A 20,043-nucleotide genomic window follows, 5' to 3' on the forward strand; every position below is an offset into this window, starting at 1 on the left:
TGACCTATTTCAAATCCTAAAAGATGTTGCTATTAAAGGGCTGCACTCAATATGCCAGGAAATTTGGAAAACTTAGCAGTGGCCACAGGACTGGAAAATGTCAGTTTTCATTCCAATCCCAAAGAAGGATGATGCCAAATAATGTTCAAACTACCACACAATTGCATTCATCTCACACGCTAGAAAAGTAATGCTCAAAATTCTCTAAATGAGGCTTCAACAGTCCATGAATTGACAACTTCCAGATATTCAAGCTGGATTTATAAAAGGCAGAGGAACCAGACGTCAAATTGCCAACATCGGTTGGATCACAGAAAAAGCTAGAGAACTCCAGAAAAACACCTATTTCTGCTTTATTAACTACACCAAAGCTTTTGACTGTGAGGATCACAACAAAATGTGGAAAATTCTTTAAGAGATGGGAATACAAAGCCACCTTAAATGCCTCCTGAGAAATCTGAATGCAGGTCAAGAAGCAACAGGATGGGACGTATAATAATAGACTGGTTTGAAATTGGGAAAGGAGTACATCAAAGCTGTGTATTGTCACCCTACTTATTTAACTTATATGCAGAGTACTTCAAGCAAAATGCTGAGCTGGATGAAGCAGAAGTTGGAATCAAGATTGCTGGGAGAAATATCAATAACCTCAGATACGCAGATGACACCACCCTTATGGCAGAAAGCAAACAGGAACTAAAGAGCCTCTTGATGAAAGTTAAAACAGAAAGTGAAAAAAAACTGACTTAAAACTCAACATTCAAAACACTAAGATCACGGCATCCGGTCCCATCACTTCATGGCAGGTAGATGTGGAAACAATGGAAACAGTGAGAGGCTTTATTTTCTTGGTCTCCAAAATCACTGCAGATGGTGACTGCAGCCATGTAATTAAAAGATGCTTGCTACTTGGAGGAAAAGCTATGACAAACCTAGACAGCATATGAAAAAGCAGAGACACTACTTTGCCAACAAAGGTCCGTCTAGTCAAAGCTATGGTTTTTCCAGTAGTCATATATGGATGTGAATGTTGGGCCATAAAGAAGGCTGAGCACCAAAGAATTGATACTTTTGAACTGTGATGTTTGAGAAGACTCTTGAGAGTCCCTTGGACTGCAAGGAGATCCAGCCAGTCCATTCTAAAGAAATTAGTCCTGAATATTCACTGGAAGGACTGATGCTGAAGCTGAAGCTCCAGTACTTTGGCCACATGATGTGAAGAGCTGATTCATTAGAAAAGACCCTCATGATGGGAAAGACTGAAGACAGGAGGAGAAGGGGATGACAGAGGATGAAATGGTTGGATGACGTCACTGATTCGATGGACATGAGTTTGAGCAAGCTCTGGGAATTGGTGATGAAGGGAAGCCTGGCATGCTGCAGTCCATGTGGTAGCACTGAGTCAGACATGGCTGAGGGACTGAACTGAGTGTATTTTCTATGTCTGTGAGTCTATCTCTGTGTTGTAAATAAGTTCATTTCTATCAGTTTTAAGATTCCACATATGAGTGATCTCATATGATGTTTGTCTTTCTCTGTCTGACTTATTTTACTTAATCTGACAATCTCTGGGTCCCAATCCTTGTTGCTACGAGTGGCATAGTTTCATTCTTTTTTATGGCTGATAATATTCCATTGTGTGTGTGCATACCCCACATCTTCTTTATCCTTTCATCTGTCCATGGACATATCTTGGCTATTTTAAGTACTTCTGCTGTGAACACTGGGGTACATGTATCTTTTTGAGTTAGGATTTTTGTCTTTTCTGGATATATGCTTAGCAGTGGAGTTGTTTGATCACATGGGAACTCTTTTTCTGTTTTTTAAGGAACCTCCACATTGTTTTGCATAACTGCACCAGTTTACATTGCCACCAACAGTGTAGGAAGGTACCTTTTCTCCATACCCTCTCCAGCATTTATTATTTGTAAACTTTTAATGATGGCCATTCTGACCTGTGTGAAGTCATACCTCACCATAGTTGTGATCTACATTTCTCTAATAGTTAGTGATGATGAGTACCTTTTCATATACATATTGGCCATTTGTATTTCTCTCTGGAGAAATCTCTAGGTCTTCAGCCCATTTTTTTATTGTGTTGTTTGCTTCTTTGATATTGAGCTTTATAAGCTATTGTTTATACAGAAATCTCTTGCATTTATATAGACTAAAAACAAAGTATCAGAAAGAGAAATCAAGGAAGCTATCTCACTGGCTATTATGTTAAGGAAGAAAAAACAACACTAAGAATACCTAGGAATAAACCTACCTAAGAAAGCAAAAGACCTATAGTCCAAAAACTATAAGATGCTGATGAAAGAAACCAATGACGTCACAAACAGATGGAAAGATATACTGTGTTCTTGGACTGGAAGAATCAATATTGTTGAAAAGGACTGTGCTACCCAAGGCAATTTACAAATTCAGTGCAATCCCTATCTAATTACCAGTGGCAGTTTTCACAGAGCTAGAACATTTTTTTTTTTAATTTGTATGGAAACAGAAAAGACCTCAAATAGCCAAAATGGTCTTGAGAAAGAACAAAACTGGAGGAATCACAGTGTCTGACTTCAGACTATACTACAAAGATGCAGTAATGGAAAAAGTATGTTCCTGTCATGGAAACCAGACACAGAGATTAATGGAACAGGATAGAAAACACAGAAATACACCCATGCACTTATGGTCAATTAATCAAAGGCAAAAGAGGAAAGACTGTGTAATGGAATAAAGACAGTCTCTTCAATAAATAGTGTTGGGAAATTTAAGAATGAAATTAGAACTTTCTCTAATACCATATACAAAAATAATGTCAAAATGAATTAAAGACCTAAAGACCTGTAAGACATGATCCTATAGGAAACCATAGACAGAATACACTTTGACATAAATAACAGCAATATGTTCTTGGATCTGTCCCCTCAAGTCATGGAAACAAAAGCAAAAATAAACCAATGGGACCTAGTTAAACTTGAAAGAATTTGCAGCACAAAGGAAACCATAAATAAAACTGAGAAGACAGACTATGGAATGGGAAAAAAAATATTTGCAAATGTTGCAAACAATAAGATATTAATTTATAAAATATACTAACAGGATTCAAATTTAAACAGATTCCCAATGACCTGGGTAGGAACCAGAGACGGGAGTGTTGACATAGACCTTGAGTCCTGGGGGAATCTTTCAAAAATGAATGCTGTGTTCTTAAGAAAGGTTCTCCTCAATTTGTGTTCAGAATTTAAGGAATAAGCAAAAATGAAAGCTCTTCCTAAGTAATTTCCTTGAACAGAATAGGTAGCTGGAGTATGTTCGTCCTTTGTGCTGAGGATCTGAAGTAGTTAAGTATGTTTCCCAGAAAGAACACCGATTGAGATTATATTCAGGGAGTAGCTGCTTATCTGAAAGGATCTGGAAAATGAAATGAAGATGGAGAAAAGAGAAATACCGGGGAGCAGCCTCCCCTTGCCTGGCCACGTCATCCATTTTAACCTCATGGAAACAACTGAAGGATGAGAAATTGCCTGCCTGTAGGAATATTAGGGTTGATAATTACAAAAAGTAAAAGTTATATGAAAATATGAAGTAGAATGATTATTATTACCCTGACAAGAACCCTTACCATTGCATAGATTGTTCTTTATTCTTTGATTCTAAATTCAAGAGTTTTAAGGGAGACCTTAAGTTTAGGTCTTGGGATTTTTCAGTTCAGTAATCATTTTGAAATGTATGACCAGTGATTTCACTGCTTTGGAGGCATATTGGCCACTTAATCGACTTTGTGCAAGTAAAGCTCATTTTATAATGTCTTTTTAATTTTGGATTTTGCTTAGGAATATACATTTTTTTGGTGGCACAGCCTGAGTCTTCTGCATTCATTTGTCTCTCATCAGACTTAAAACAGAGACAATATTGAAAGAAGATACAAGAGACTGTCTGAGTGTCATTCTTCTTCATGACTAGGGAAAATAAATGTCTGTCTTCTTCGTTCTTCTTCTCAGGCTTTCTTGAAGTGAGGAGGAAAGTCTAGCCCCAAGGCCAGGCAGGATTTTTTTTTTTTTTAATTTTTTCAGTGGGTTTTGTCATACATTGACATGAATCAGCAATAGATTTACACGTATTCCCCATCCCGATCGCCCCTCCCACCTCCCTCTCCACCCGATTCCTCTGGGTCTTCCCAGTGCACCAGGCCCGAGCACTTGTCTCATGCATCCCACATAGGCTGGTGACCTGTTTCACCATAGATAATATACATGCTGTGGAATATTACTCAGCCGTTAAAAAGAATTCATTTGAACCAGTTCTAATGAGATGGATGAAATTGGAGCCCATTATACAGAGTGAAGTAAGCCAGAAAGATAAAGAACGTTACAGCATACTAACACATATATATGGAATTTAGAAAGATGGTAACGACAACCCTATATGCAAAACAGAAAAAGAGACACAGAAGTACAGAACAGGCAGGATTTTGAGGCTGGTGATTCCGAGCAGTTCCGGCCACTTGTGGAAGAGTCAGGTCTCTTCTTGTTCCCAAACGTGTGCCTCCGCTTGTTCTGCCCCCTCCACTGAAAGGAGCCAATTGGGCTTTTCTCTGCTGCTTGTATTCTTGTGGCCTGGTTTACTAGAGCCTTCCAGAAGAAAATGTAAATGGTTTACATGAGCTTATGTATAAGATTCTCTCTTGAAACTTGGAAGGACACATATATTTCTAGGGTAATTTACTTGTGGCTCCTCTAAAAGTAGAACAGGAAAAGTTGTTTAAATAATTTTATTATGACTCAGGTCATAATGGGTTTCAGGTCATCCTGACCTTGCAGTTAATATTAATAACAAGGTTCTGTGAGGCAGGTCATCCTGACGCACAGGTGAGAGAACGTGGGGATCGGGTTGATGTAGAATCCAAGGAGATCTCTCCATGGACAGAGGTGCTGCAGACCCCAGGAGCTGACTTCTCTTTGCACGTGTGGGGATGTTCCTTTCACACAAATGGAGAGATTCCATATCCTAGAAGACTGTTTGACCAGTGGAGAAAAGAGCCTAGTTTATTCTTCCATGCCAGTGTGTAATTTTTTTTCTTTTTTTCCCCATTTATTTTTTTATTAGTTGGAGGCGAATTACTTTACAATATTGTAGTGGTTTTTGTCATACATTGACATGAATCAGCCATGGATTTAATGGTTTTGCTTTGAGGCACAAACTTCAACTAATCAGTTCAGTTCAGTCATTCAGTCATTTCTGACTCTTTGCGACCCCATGGACCACAGCATGCCAGGCCTCCCTGTCCATCACCAACTCCTGGAGTTTACCCAAACTCATGTCCATCGAGTTGGTAATGCCATACAACCATCTCATCCTATGTCGTCCCCTTCTCCTCCCACCTTCAATCTTTCCCAGCATCAGGGTCTTTTCAAATGAGTCAGCTCTTCGCATCAGGTAGCCAAAGTATTGGAGTTTCAGCTTCAACATTAGTCCTTCCAATGAACACTCAGGACTGATCTCCTTTAGTATGGAATGGGTGGACTCTCGAGTATCCAAGGGACTCTCGAGAGTCTTCTCCAACATCACAGTTCAAAAGCATCAATTCTTTGGCACTCAGCTTTCTTTATAGTCCAACTCTAACATCCATACATGACTACTGGAAAAACCATAGCCTTGACTAGATGGACCTTTGTTGGCCAAGTAATGTCTCTGCTTTTTAACATGCTGTCTAGGTTGGTCATAACTTTCCTTCTGAGGAGTAAGTGTCTTTCATGGCTGCAGTCACCATCTGCAGTGATTTTGGAGCCCAAGAAAATAAAGTCTGTCACTGTTTCCACTGTTTCCCCATCTATTTCCCATGAAGTGATGGGACCAGATGCCATGATCTTAGTTTTCTGAATGTTGAGCTTTAAGCCAACGTTTTCACTCTCTTCTTTCACTTTCATCAAGAGGCTCTTTTGTTCTTCTTCACTTTCTGCCATAAGAGTGGTATCATCTGCATATCTGAGGTTATTGATATTTCTCCCAGCAATCCTGATTCCAGCTTGTGCTTCATCCAACCCAGCATTTCTCATGACGTGCTCTGCATAGAAGTTAAACAAGCAGGGTGACAATATACAGCCTTGACGTACTCCTTTCCTGGTTTGGAACAAGTCTGTTGTTCCATGTCCAGTTCTAACTGTTGCTTCCTGACCTGCATACAGATTTCTCAAGGGGCAGGTCAGGTGATCTGATATTCCCATCTCTTTCAGAATTCTCCACAGTTTATTGTGATCCACACAGTCGAAGGCTTTGGCATAGTCAATAAAGCAGAAATAGATGTTTTTCTGAAACTCTCTTGCTTTTTTGATGATCCAGCGGATGTTGGCAATTTGATCTCTGGTTCCTCTACCTTTTCTAAAACCAGCTTGAACATCTGGAAGTTCATAGTTCATATATTGCTGAAGCCTGGCTTGGAGAATTTTGACCATTACTTTACTAGTCTGTGAGATGAGTGCAATTGTGTGGTAGTTCGAGCGTTCTTTGGGATTGCCTTTCTTAGGGATTGGAATGAAACTGATCTTTTCCTGTCCTGTGGCTACCTATTGATATTTCCCAGTCACACTAGGATTGACAACTAATTTAAGTAGATCTTGATGTAAAGTTTCTCAAGTAGTTTTATCCTCAGTTTGTGTGTGTGTGCTTAAGCTGATATTCCCAGGAAGGCATTAAAAAAAAATAAAATCCTCCTTTCTCTTCTTGTTTTTTTCTTAAGATAAAAAGCTTCTTCAGCACTTTCTTCTTCCATTAGTGTTCAGTAATCTGGACGGTATTTTGTAGTATGCTTTGTACATGGAAATTTTTTATAGATAATATTTTCTAAACATATGCTTGCAACTTCATTATTAATAATTGCAGTGAATTTTGATATTTTATATTTTAATTCTGTTCTGTAAGCATTGGGATATAATGGAAAGAGGTTAAATTAATAACATTCCCTATTTTGGGGTGTTTAGGAACCTGTTTTATTCACTGGAACAATAAGGAACAATCTGGATCCTTTAAATGGACATACAGATGAGGAACTGTGGAATGCCTTAGAAGAGGTAATTTATTAATATTAAATGTAATTAACTTGTTAGCATCAATATCCATGTGTCTACATTTAGAGCATTGCAGGTAAGTAAGAAGAGTTTAACAGTTTAACTGACTTTGTTTACCTTCTAGAAGAACATTGATGACATGTGTGCACTTAAAATGTTTGTGAATTAATGATGGTGAAAACCAACCATATAATGCCATGTTTCCATTTTAGCTTTTTCCTTAAAACCCTGAACGACTAGACACATTATCTTGTCCTTAGCAGAGCACTAAATTAGACATTAAAGTTGTGGGATCAAATTCTACTAGTGATCTAGTGATATACTTACTCTAATTATCCTCCAGTGTTCATTTTATTCCTCTGGTCTTAGGGAACATCTACTAAGTGGAGACAATAGTAGTTTTTCATTACTAACTGAAAGATGCAAATGACATTAGACCAATAAAATGAGGAAGTTTCATAGTAAAGTGTTTATGAAAATACAGAGTTGGAATGTGAGAAGAAGACAGAAGACAGAGATTCATGCAGTCATGTCTGACTCTTTGCAACCCCACAGACTGTAATCTGCCAGGCTCCTCTGTCCGTGGAATTCTCCAGGCAAGAATACTGTAGTGGGTTGCCATTCCTTTCTGCAGGGGATCTTCCCAACCCAGGGATTGAACCTGAGTCTTCCACATTGCAGGCAGATTCTTTACTGTCTGAGCCACTAGGGAAGCCTTGGAATGTGAGAATGATTATTTGTTGGTGATTATGTCATTTTAATGCTGCAGCGTGAATGCCGGTAACAGAGCCCTGGAGAATTTGCTAAGCTTTTACATGGAGAGGTTCATTTCTGGAGAATTTTCTGTCATTTGTGTCATATTTCCTATTGCCCCACTTCTTTGAATTTCCTTACCCTGGCATGAAACATTTTTGACTATTAACTTGCTGTTGGTTTGAATATTTAATGAAAATTATTTTGTGTATTTGCAGTTGTTTTGCAAATCAATTCTACTGATGGCAGAAACTCTAGACTTCTAAAACCATAGACAGTCTTCGAATTTCTCATAGGACCTAGCTCAGTCTTTCGCTTCTAAAAAGTAAGCATGTGCATTCCTATACACTAAAAATGAAAGATCAGAAAGAGAAATTAGGAAACAATCCCATTACCATTGCAAGAAAAGAATAAAGTACCTAAGAACAAACCTGTCTAAGGAGGCAAAAGACCAGTACTCAGAAAACTGTAAGATACTGACAAAGGAAACCAAAGACGACACAAACAGCTTGAAGGATATATCATGTTTTTGGATTTGAAGAATCAATATTGTGAAAATGACTATACTACCTAAAGAATCTAAAGTTTCAACACAATCTCTATCAAATTACCAATGATATTTTTCATAGAATTAAGGCTAAGAAGTTTACAATTTGAAGGGAAACACAAAAGACCCAGAATAACCAAAGCAATCTTAAGAAAGAAAAAATAAAGCTGAAGAAATTAGGTTCCTTGATTTCAGACTACATTATTGAGTTGGCCAAAAAGTTTATTACATAAGATGTTATAGAAAAACCCAAATTAACTTTTTGACAAACTCAATGCAGAGCTACAGTAATCAAGATGGTATGGTATTGGCACACACACACTGATATATATATATATCAGTGGGACAGGATAGAAAGCCCAGAGATAAACTCACATACCTATGGTCACCTAATCTTTGACAAAGGAGGCGAGAATATAGAATGGAGAAGAGACATCGCTTCAATAAAGGGTGCTGGGAAAATCTGACGGCTACATGTAAAAGAATGAAATTAGAACACTCCCTAATGCCATATACAAAAATAAACTCAAAATGGATTAAAGACCTAACGTAAGGCTAGACATGATAAAACTCTTAGAGGAAACATAGGAAAAATACTCTTTGACATAAATAACTACTAACTTTTTGATTGCTGTCTTCATTTCGGAGAAGTGTGGCATAGTTCTTTAACTTTTTGTTTTTTGTTATACAAATCTGAGTGATTGTTCGTGTTGTTTGAATTGATGTGTTTGTCATTTAGTGTTACTATTTCAGGACGCTCTGAAATCTCTAACTTGTAGATGAGCCTTGATCATGAGCAGGCAGATTTGGAGGCCTGACCATTTCCAGCCAGTAATTCTGGTTTCTGAAGGATGTCAGCACTGAGTCTTTACACACCCTCCAGGCTTCCCAGCAACGTGGGGATTTTGTTTTCCTAAATTGGGCCACTTGCTTTATCTTCTCCTGCCAAAAAGAAGTCTATAGTGAAATTCTAGAAGAGAAGAGGAAGAGGGGAGAGCAGTTAACCATCAAATGCAATAAAAGATAGGATGATCCATGGATCTTGAATTCACAGGAGAGATTTAATGGTGAAATTATGACATCTTAAAAAAAAACTGGAAGTACTGATAAATTATTTTTCTATTTGTTTCCCAGCTGATATCTTTTTTCAGAGACTCTCAGATAGAAAAATTACTCTAGAATTTTACAACACCTTATTCCATGGACAGAGAGGCAAAGTTAATCTAAGTTCTAAAATTGATTAAGTGGTAGAAGGGGTAGATAACACTAAGATCTTCCTTTATTTAAACTACATTTTGAGTTTTCTATAAAAAGAAATAGACGTGAGTTTATTTCAAAAGTGAAGTATGTGGTTTCCATGTATTGCCTGTGGAATTGACCCTGTTAACTTTGGTGATATCATTTAGAGAAATCATCTGATCATTGTATTTCTCTAGGAATCTCTTCTTTATGACTGTTTTAAAGAAAATCTACCAAATCTTTCACTGAAAAACATACAGATGTGATAAAGTAAAATTCCTAAATAAACAGAATAATGGGGTGATTTATCACCCTTAAGTGTGTGCATGTGCATGCTCAGTTGTGTCCGACTTTTTGCAACCCCCTGTGGAACTGTAGCCTGCCAGACTTGTCTGTCCATGGAGTTTTCCAGGCAAGATATACTGGAGTGGGTTGCCATTTCCTACTCCAGGGGATCTTCCCAAACCAGGAATGGAACCCGCATCTCTTGCATCTCCTGCATTGGCAGGAGGATTCATTACCACTGCACCACCTGCAAAGCCTGTCACTCCAAGAGGTATCACTAATCAGTAAGATCAACTTTTAAGTGAACCCAAAATTCTAATTATTAGTTTGTAAATGATGCCAAACTGGATATGTTAACCCAAACTCACAGAGCTGGCCTGAGAGCAAGAAGGAGGGAACCACTATGTTTTCCTCTTTTAAATTCTTCTAATTTTGTTTTCTCTTCCTTCCTTGGAAGAGATTGACATTCAGAAGGGAGTCAGTCCTATGGATGCTGCCCGTATCATCTTGGTTATTTTTCAAAATATGCTGAAAGTACATTTTTCATATACTGAAAGCTAGCCACCTTACTATAAATTGACAAAAGTTCATAAAAAATTAGTGATTGATTAGGGCACTAAACAGCAGAAGCAGAACCACAAATATAACATGAATGTACCTGAAGATGAAGCACTTTATCACTCAAAGGTTAAAAGAGCCCAGTAGATAAAACTCTAGAAATGAATCACCAATGTGTTGTTAAATCTTACCCTTTAGATTTTGTGTATTCTTCATGTTACTGCTACATAACAATGCCATATTTAATCCTAACTCAGAATTCCCCTTTCATGGGATTGGACTCCATCAGGAGCACAATTCAGGTTCACATTTATAGATGTGCTCCAGCATTTAGGATGCCTGAAAAATGAAATAATTAAAACTGCTCACTCACCCTTGGTGTGTTGTTATCTGACATTATAATGTGTCAGATAATATATCAGCCATCACTCATCAATCTGTTGGTCTCTTAATTTGAAGTGTATTTCTTCTTTGTTCTTCAAGTATAGCCTGAGTTTTGTTCTTGCTCTATATTTTTCCAAAGCAAATACTTATTGAACTGACCCCTACTACCAAATGTACTTTCAGATTATCTTTTGCAGTTAAAAGTATTTTTTTCTAATCTTATTAGTATAATTTTATGAAGATAGATTAGTATAAACGTCACCTATATCCATATTCTGGGGGAAATAAGGTGTTGTGTCTTATTTTTCATGAGTTTTCATTTACTCACTGCAAGACATTTATGACACTGAGGAAAATGCACTTGATTGGCCCACTATTTATAAAATTAAACTTGGGAAAGAACCATCACCAGAGCAGGTTCCAGGATTACTGATGTATAAGGTTCAGTTTGCCATTGTTTGATTTTGTGTATTTTAGACTTCACCAAATATGCTGGTAAGTTTATATCTTCAGAGAAAAAGACTTACTGTAAAAATTTTTGAAGTTTTTCTTTAGTGTACCAACTCCTATGCAAAATGAACTTTGGGAAACTTGACTCAAACATAAAGATTGTTTTAACTTTCCTGTTGAAACCACATTGGGAGAAATAGCTTCATTTTTTGAGAGACTTCCTTAACCAGTCCCTTAGTGGGGTTTCTGGAGGATGTCCTGTGGCAGGAATAGGGGACATTGAGATCTTTCTGTCCTGAATTTGACTCCACCATCTTTCTCAGTGAACACTCTTTGGAAAGAGCTCTCCCTATCACCTGGATGTACATTTAAGATACAAAAGAAGTCCTGAGGACGTCAAAGTTCTAATGTGCAAGAGGCTTGTCTACTTCAGTAAGAGTTTGCTTGGGAAAATGTCATCCTTTCTGTGTCCACAGGTGCAACTTAAAGACACCATCGAACATCTTCCTTGTAAAATGAATACTGAATTAGCAGAATCTGGATTGAACTTGAGTGTTGGACAGAGACAACTGGTGTGCCTTGCTAGGGCTATTGTAAAGAAAAGTCAGATATTGATTATTGACAAAGCCACATCAAATGTGGATCCAAGGTATGGAGCTGAGACCCAGGAAACCTTGAATCTGACTTCTAAAGGTGGTAAATGGAAAACATTTAGTGATGCTTAGAAATGTTTCTAAGTGTTCTCTTGGCCCCATGGATATTCCTTGATAATATTAATTCCAGAAAACAAAGGAAAAACCAAGACATATTATCTGGGGTTAATGTTGTTATGAGGCATCCTGAGAGACCCAGATTCCTAAATCCAGCTCCTTATGGTTTTAAGCAATTTTGAGGGAAGACTATTTTCCATCATTTTATGAAAAACACTAAATTTATAAATAGATATTTTATACTTAGCTTTTTAGGAACAAGATTATGTTAAGGTATTAATTTTAAAAAACATTCTAAAAGTATCATGATATTTTTAAGTCTTAAGTCTGCTTTTCCTGCCTTTGCTGAACTAAATAAATTTGTTTGATTCTAGAACTGAAGAGTTATTACAAAAAAAAATTCATGAGAAATTTGCCCAGTGCACTGTGCTAACCATCACACACAGGTTGAGCAATGTCATTGACTGTCAATGGATAATGGTAAGACCCTCACCATTTTAGTTGTTTTCATTTGTGTTCAATTTCTCAACATATCCTTCCTTGTAAAACTTGATAGGAATCTCCAGTAATGTAATTTTCTCTTAGTTTCTCCTCTCTTTCCTGAAAATCATTGTTGTTTAGTGGCTCACTCATGTCTGATTCTTCACAACCCCATGGTGTTCAGCATACCAGGTTTCCCTGTCGTTCACTATGTTCCAGTTTGTTCAAACTCATGTTGGTTGGGTCTGTCATGCCATCCAATCATCTCATCCTCTGTCATCCCTTTCTCTTGCCTTCAATCTTTCCCAGCATCAAAGTCTTTTCCAATGAGTCAGCTCTTCGCATCAGGTGGCCAAAATATTGGAGCTTCAGCTCTAGCATCAGTCCTTCTAGTGGATGTTCAGGGTTGATTTCCTTTAGGATTGACTGGTTTGATACTCTTTCACCAAGGGATTCTCAAGAGTCTTCTCCAGCACCATAGTTTGAAAGCATCAATTGTTTGGCGCTCAGCTTTCTTTATGGTCCAACTCTTACGTCTTACATCTACTGGAAAAACCATATAGATTTGACTAGATGAACCTTTGTTGGCAAAGTAATATCTCAGCTTTTTAATATGCTAGATAGTCTATTAGTCTAGATAGACTATTTAAATAGTCTAGGTTTGTCATAGCCTTTCTTCCAAGGAGCAAGTGTCTTTAATTCATGGCTGCAGTCACTGTCTACAGTGATTTTGGAGCCCAAGAATATGAAGTCTTTCATTGTTTCCGTTGTTTCCCCATCTATTTGCTATGAAGTAATGGGACTGGATGACATGATCTTCATCTTTTGAATGTTAAGTTTTATGCCAGCTTTTTTCACTCTCCTCTTTCATCTTCATCAAGAGGCTCTTTAGTTCTTCTTCTCTTTCTGCCATAAGGGTGGTGTCATCTGCATATCTGAGGTTATTGATATTTCTCCTGACAATCTTGATTCCAGCTTGAGCTTCATCCAGCCCGACATTTTGCATGATGTACTCTGCATATATTTTAAATAAGTAGAGTGACAATATACAGCCTTGATGTACTCCTTTCCTAATTTGAACCTTATTTGTATTTCATGCTTTAGAAATAGACATACCGTGTTTTACTGCACTTCCCAGGTACTGCATTTTTACAAATTGAGAGTTTATCATAACCCAGAGTTGAACAAGTCTTTGGGCACCATTTTTCAAAAACAATATTTGATCATTCCATGTCTTTGTCTCACCTTTTGGTAATTCTCACTATATGTCAAACTTTTTCACAATTGTTATTGTTGCTCTGGTGATCTGTAACATCAGTGTTACTGCTATGACTTGCCGAAGTCTCCTCTGTTGGTTAGTATTTTTTTTTTTTTAGCAATGCATTATTTTTGGGTTAAGATCTGTATGTTGTTTTCTCAGACATAATGCTATAACACTTGATAGGTTAGTGTAGTGTAAACATAACTTTGTGCTAGTAAAGTAATGCTCAAAATTCTCCAAGCCAGGCTTCAGCAATATGTGAACCAAGAACTTCCAGATGTTCAAGCTGGTTTTAGAAAAGGCAGAGGAACCAGAGATCAAATTACCAATATCTGCTGGATCATCGAAAAAGCAAGAGAGTTCCAGAAAAACATCTATTTCTGCTTTATTGACTATGTCAAGTCTTCAACTGTGTGGATCACAATAAACTGTGGAAAATTCTGAAAGAGATGGGAATACCAGACCACTTGACCTGCCTCTTGAGAAACCTGTATGCAGGTCAGGAAGCAATAGTTAGAACTCGACCTGGAACAACAGACTGTTTCCAAAATGGAAAAGGAGTACGTCAAAGCTGTATATTGTTACCCTGCTTATTTAACTTCTATGCAGAGTACATCATGAGAAACGCTGGGCTGGACAAAGCACAAGCTGGAATCAAGATTGCTGGGAGAAATATCAATAACCTCAGATATGCAGATGACACCACCCTTATGGCAGAAAGTAAAGAGGAACTAAAAAGCCTCTTGATGAAAGTGAAAGAGGAGAGTGAAAAAATTGGCTTAAAGCTTAACATTCAAAAGACTAAGATCATGGCATCTGGTCCCATCACCTCATGGGAAATAGATGGGGAGACAGTGGAAACAGTGTCAGACTTTATTTTTTTGGGCTCCAAAATCACTGCAGATGATGATTACAGCCATGAAATTAAAAGATGCTTACTCCTTGGAAGGAAAGTTATGACCAACCTAGATAGCATATTAAAAAGCAGAGACATTACTTTGCCAACAAAGGTCCATCTGGTCAAGGCTATGGTTTTTCCAGTGGTCATGTATGGATGTGAGAGTTGTATGGTAAAGAAAGCTGAGTGTTGAAAAATTGATGGTTTTGAACTGTGGTGTTGGAGAAGAGTCTTGAGAGTCCCTTGGACTGCAAGGAGATCCAACTAGTCCATCCTGAAGGAGATAAGTCCTGGGTGTTCATTGGAAGGACTGATGCTGAAGCTGAAACTCCAATATTTTGGCCACCTCATGCAAAGAGTTGACTCATTGGAAAAGACCCTGATGCTGGGAGGGATTGGGGGCAGGAGGAGAAGGGGACGACATAGGATGAGATGGCTGGATGGCATCACCGACTCGATGGGCATGAGTTTGAGTAAACTCTGGGAGTTGGTGATGGACAGGGAGGCCTGGTGTGCTGCGATTCATGGGGTCGCAAAGAGTCAGACACGACTGAGTGACTGAACAGAACTTAACTGAAACATAACTTCTATATGTTCTGGGAAACCAGAACATTCATATCACTCACTTTATTGCCATGTTCACTTCATTCTGTTGTTCTGGAAGTGTATCCACACTGAGGGATGACTATACCTCATTCCTTTCTGGAAAACAGGTGATTGTCTATTCTGGAAGCTTTAATATGGACATAAAGATGAGTCAATCTGTTGCAAAACCTGATGCTCCAGAGGGCGGGTGACCAGCCTCAAGGAGTATCTGGGGAAGTGACAGATGCTGACAAAGGGCATAACCAACATGGTTGTCACCATGAAGTCCCATTATTGCAAGTGCTTAAGGTGTAACTCAACATTCAGAAAACTAAGATCGTGGCATCTGGTCCCATCACTTCATGGGAAATAGATGGGGAAACAGTGGAAACAGTGACAGACTTTATTTTCTTGGGCTCCAAAATCACTGCAGATGGTGACTGCAGCCATGAAAGACACTCCTTGGAAGGAAAGTTATGACCAACCTAGACAGCATATCAAAAAGCAGAGACATTACTTTGCCAACAAAGGTCCCTATCGTCAAAGCTGTGGTTTTTTCCAATAGTCATGTATGGATGTGAGAGTTGAATTATAAAGAAAGCTGAGTGCCAAAGAGTTGATGCTTTTGAACTGTGATGTTGGAGAAGACTCTCGAGAGTCCCTTGGACTGCAAGGAGATCCAATAGTCCATCCTAAAGGAAATCAGTCCTGAATATTCATTGGAAGGACTGATGCTGTAGCTGAAACTCCAATACTTTGGCCTCCTGATGCGAAGAATTGACTCATTGGAAAAAGACCCTGATGCTGGGAAAGATTGAAGACAGGAGGAATAGGGGACAACAGAGGATGAGATGGTTGGATGGCATCACCGACTCGATGGACATGAGTTTGAGTAAACTGTGGGAGTTGGTGATGGACAGGGAGGCCTGGAATGCTGCAGTCCATGGGGTCACAAAGAGTCAGACATGACTGAGCCACTGAATTGAATTGAACTCAAGGTGTAATAATTACATTTTGTTGCACTAGTGAATACTTCTGCACAAAGATGGCTGGTTTTTTAAATTATAGTTTTATTGAATATAATCCATAAAAATATATATTTTTGTTATAAAAATCAATAAATGTGCAAAGTATAAATAGGTAAAGAAAAGAAAATCTCATATAAGGAAGATTGCAAAATACCCAGTACCAGAAAGTAACAGTTGTATGATGCTATAATATTATTTGAATAACACTAGAGCCAGTTAAATATTTTTGTAAATACTTTTATTTTTAATGCAAAACAGAGCATTTTATTAGCAGAATTTTTATTTATTCTTAAAATTCCTCATGTCATTTATTAATTTTCCACAGCTCAGTTGTTAATAGCTGCCTATAATTTCCTCATAGAGATAGAATATAACTAATCTCAAACTTAGACATCTATTTATTTTCCAAATTTTCACTTTTACCAAAAATTTAGAAATGGTTATTTTAGATGGATATGGTTTTGTTCACTGTAAGTAAATCAGAGAAAGGGCTTGTTGGGAAACAACTGGGACCTAATTAATAGCTTTGTTTATGCATTGCCTCTCCAAAGTGATTTATCCTTCTTTGGTTCATTAAGCACCATTAATGTGTCAGGCTTAGAATTCTATTTCACAAAGAAATTCTCTCAATATTAAAGTTATTAAACATGAAGGAGTGATAATGACAGCTAATATAATCTTCCTTACTTTCTCTGTTGCCACAAAACACTGGAGCAAGACAGACAAATTAGAAATGCTCTTTATCCTAAGACTCACCACTCTGTCTACACTAGAGGGTTCTTCCCGTAGTTTTCAGGATTAGCTGGGTGCTCATGACCTGCTTGCTCTGCAGCCAACAGCACAGCTCTTCCCTCCAGTCTCTGCTCACTGCTGTCTTCATATCACCCAGATTCTCCCTGGTAACGTGAGCAAAGGAAGCTTGTGACAATCTGCTCTTGCTCTAACAGTATTGTTATTTGTGGTCAACATTTTCACTGTCTGTAGTCAGAGTATTCTTTGGCAATGAATGATGAAGAACCAAAAGCAGAGCTAAGAAACTCAGTTCCCACCTCTTCTGTTTATAGTCAATTTATGGTCTATATTTTTTATGTTTTTTCCTCAACACAGACCTCTTATTAGAATTTTCTCACAGAAGTGAAAACCAGAAACTGTTGTAACATCCCCACCTGAAAAGCCCAAAACAGCTCATACCTAACTACAGTTTTATTTAAATTCTGTTTTTCACCTTCATGAAACTTTTCTTTCATAAACCTGCATGGCTGCAATTAGAACATTTGAGAAGAGAAAAGCTCCTTTGAAAACATGCCAAGAGATTTCATTCAAGTTTTCAGAGGAGAGATAACTAACACTGAGGTAGAGTATAGTCAGGGAGAAGAAATACTTCATGAGGGGGTCACTTATGTGCAAAAGCAGTAGTTTTGAGAGAGCAGCTGTGGAGGTGACTATGACCCAGCCTTCATTATTCCCCCAGTGAGAGAATGATTTATCATTTCAAGACCTAAGAAATGATTTTGAGTTAATACTTACCAGATTGTCTAGTCACTGAGAAAATCACAGGCACCATTTTACCAATGAGGGACCCACCTTCCAGGGTTGGACAGCTGTCCTGTGTCATCACGGTGGCCAAAGACAGAGGTCTGACTCTCAGGTCTTCCCCTCACAGCTCTCCATATTGCTAAGTGGGATCTATCTCTGTTGTTTGTCATCATTTACCAGCATCTTTCTTTCTTTTTATTTATTTATTTATTTATTTTTATTTTTATTTTTTTTTTTTTATTAGTTGGAGGCTAATTACTTCACAACATTTCAGTGGGTTTTGTCATACATTGATATGAATCAGCCATAGATTTACATGTATTCCCCATCCCGATCCCCCATCCCACCTCCCTTTCCACCCGATTCCTCTGGGTCTTCCCAGTGCACCAGGCCCAAGCACTTGTCTCATGCATCCCACCTGGGCTGGTGATCTGTTTCACCATAGATGGTATATATGCTGTTCTTTTGAAACATCCCACCCTCACCTTCTCCCACAGAGTTCAAAAGTCTGTTCTGTATTTCTGTGTCTCTTTTTCTGTTTTGCATATTTCTTATCAGGCTTTTCCTCCATCCTCTCTTGTCCCCCATCTCTCCATGTACTCATCTATATCACTGATGACATTCTGCCAGTGAAAATGGATGAAATTATCTTACAGTGGGTACCTTTCATTTTCATGTCTAGGACAGCTACGGGGAATATCTGCACATAAACAGCTTGATGAACACATCTTCACTGAGCTTATGTAACTAACTGACTCATCCAACATAATGTATTTTTACTTAACCTACTAGAGCTTGATAAGCAATTCCAGTTTGGGGTTCCAGGAGAGGTCCTGGGGCTCAGGGATTGTTATCATACCTACTTGAATGTGTGATTTAGTTTATAGTTTAGTTTGGGTTACAGGAAGAGTGGGGACAGAGGAAAATTATAGGAACCTTTTCTTATAAAAGATGTTAAAAATTCAAAATTTTACCTATTTTTCTGTACATAAAGAGAATTTGGATTTGCTTTATGTTTATTTGTTCTGAAATATCTAGAATCTTTGATCAAACCAGTAAATGTAAAGGCTAATTTGATAAATTTCTATTTCTGGCCTTTTCTCAATCTGTGTCCCATCTCAGCTCTTGTAGCCCCTGATATGAGCCTTGGCTTTTAAGTTTTATTGGGTCCAATTTGTTTTTGTTTTTATTTCTTTTGCTTTTGGAGAATGATCTAAGAAAATATTTGTTGCAATTTAGTTAAAGAGTCTTTTGCCTGTTTTTTCCTTTAGTTTTATAGTAGTCAGTCTTATATAAGGTCTTTAAACCATTTTGAGTTTATTTTTGTGTATGGTATGAGTGAGTGCTCTAATTTCATTCATTTTCAGGTGTCCAGCTTTCCCAGTACTATTTACGAAAGAAACTGTATTTTTCTCCATTCTTGTCTACTCTTTCAATGATTAATTGACCATAGATGTATGGAGACCAGTGTTTTGAAACTGCAGTTTTTCTTATTCAATATGGGGAAGAACAGTTATGTTCTATTATGCTTAAGTAAAATTATACATTTGGGGCATCTGAATTGGTAAGCCAAGTTACAGAACATTTAAATTATTATGTGGATAAGACAGTTTAAATTATTCTTGGACTTGTTTGAGAAAGCTGCCCTTAGCAATGATTCACAGTAGTAAACAAATGATTAACAGGAAAATGGCCTTCATGAGACTTAATAAATGTTTCCAATTAAATACGAAGGATGAAATTAATTGGAATACCTAGATGTGGAAAAACAACCTGTATTTCGTTTAGAGTTCCAGAATATTCTCTTCTTTTTAAAAAAGTTAATTTTATTTATTCATTTATTTTAGGCTGTGCTGGGTCTTCCTTGCTGCACAAGCTTTTCTCTAGTTGCAGTGAGTGGAGCTACTCTTTGAGCAGTGTGAACACCTCTTGTTGTGGTGGCCTCTGTTGCTGCAGAGCACAAGCTGTAGACATGTGGGTTTCAGTAGTTGTGACACATGGGCTCAGGAGTTGTGGCTCCCAGACTCTGGAGCACGTGCTGTATAGTTGTGGCACACAGGCTTAGTTGCTCTGCACCATGTGGGATCTTCCCGGACAAGGGATCAAAGGCATGACTCCTGCATTGTCATGCAGATTCTTTTACCACTGAGCCACCAGGAGGCCCATGCAGCATATTCTCTTAAGATACATTTACTCTAAACATGACCTAAATGAAGACTTGAGTACTGCTTAACATCAGGAATGTTTTTATAATTATGTCATTTGGGC

At 37.9% G+C, this 20,043-nt stretch overlaps 1 protein-coding gene across 1 annotated transcript in view; it reads left to right on the plus strand.

Annotated features, from left to right (window-relative positions):
• The window catches only part of LOC133049360 (ATP-binding cassette sub-family C member 4-like), a 157,117-nt gene that overhangs the window by 126,198 nt on the left and 10,876 nt on the right, over window positions 1-20,043 (plus strand). The window contains 3 exon segments of the mRNA XM_061133337.1: window positions 6,975-7,064; window positions 11,754-11,926; window positions 12,362-12,467. Of these exon segments, the coding sequence (XP_060989320.1) occupies window positions 6,975-7,064; window positions 11,754-11,926; window positions 12,362-12,467 (369 nt within the window).

This window comes from Dama dama, chromosome 30 (genome assembly GCF_033118175.1).
Source record: "Dama dama isolate Ldn47 chromosome 30, ASM3311817v1, whole genome shotgun sequence".
Classification (NCBI taxonomy): Eukaryota; Metazoa; Chordata; class Mammalia; order Artiodactyla; family Cervidae; genus Dama; species Dama dama.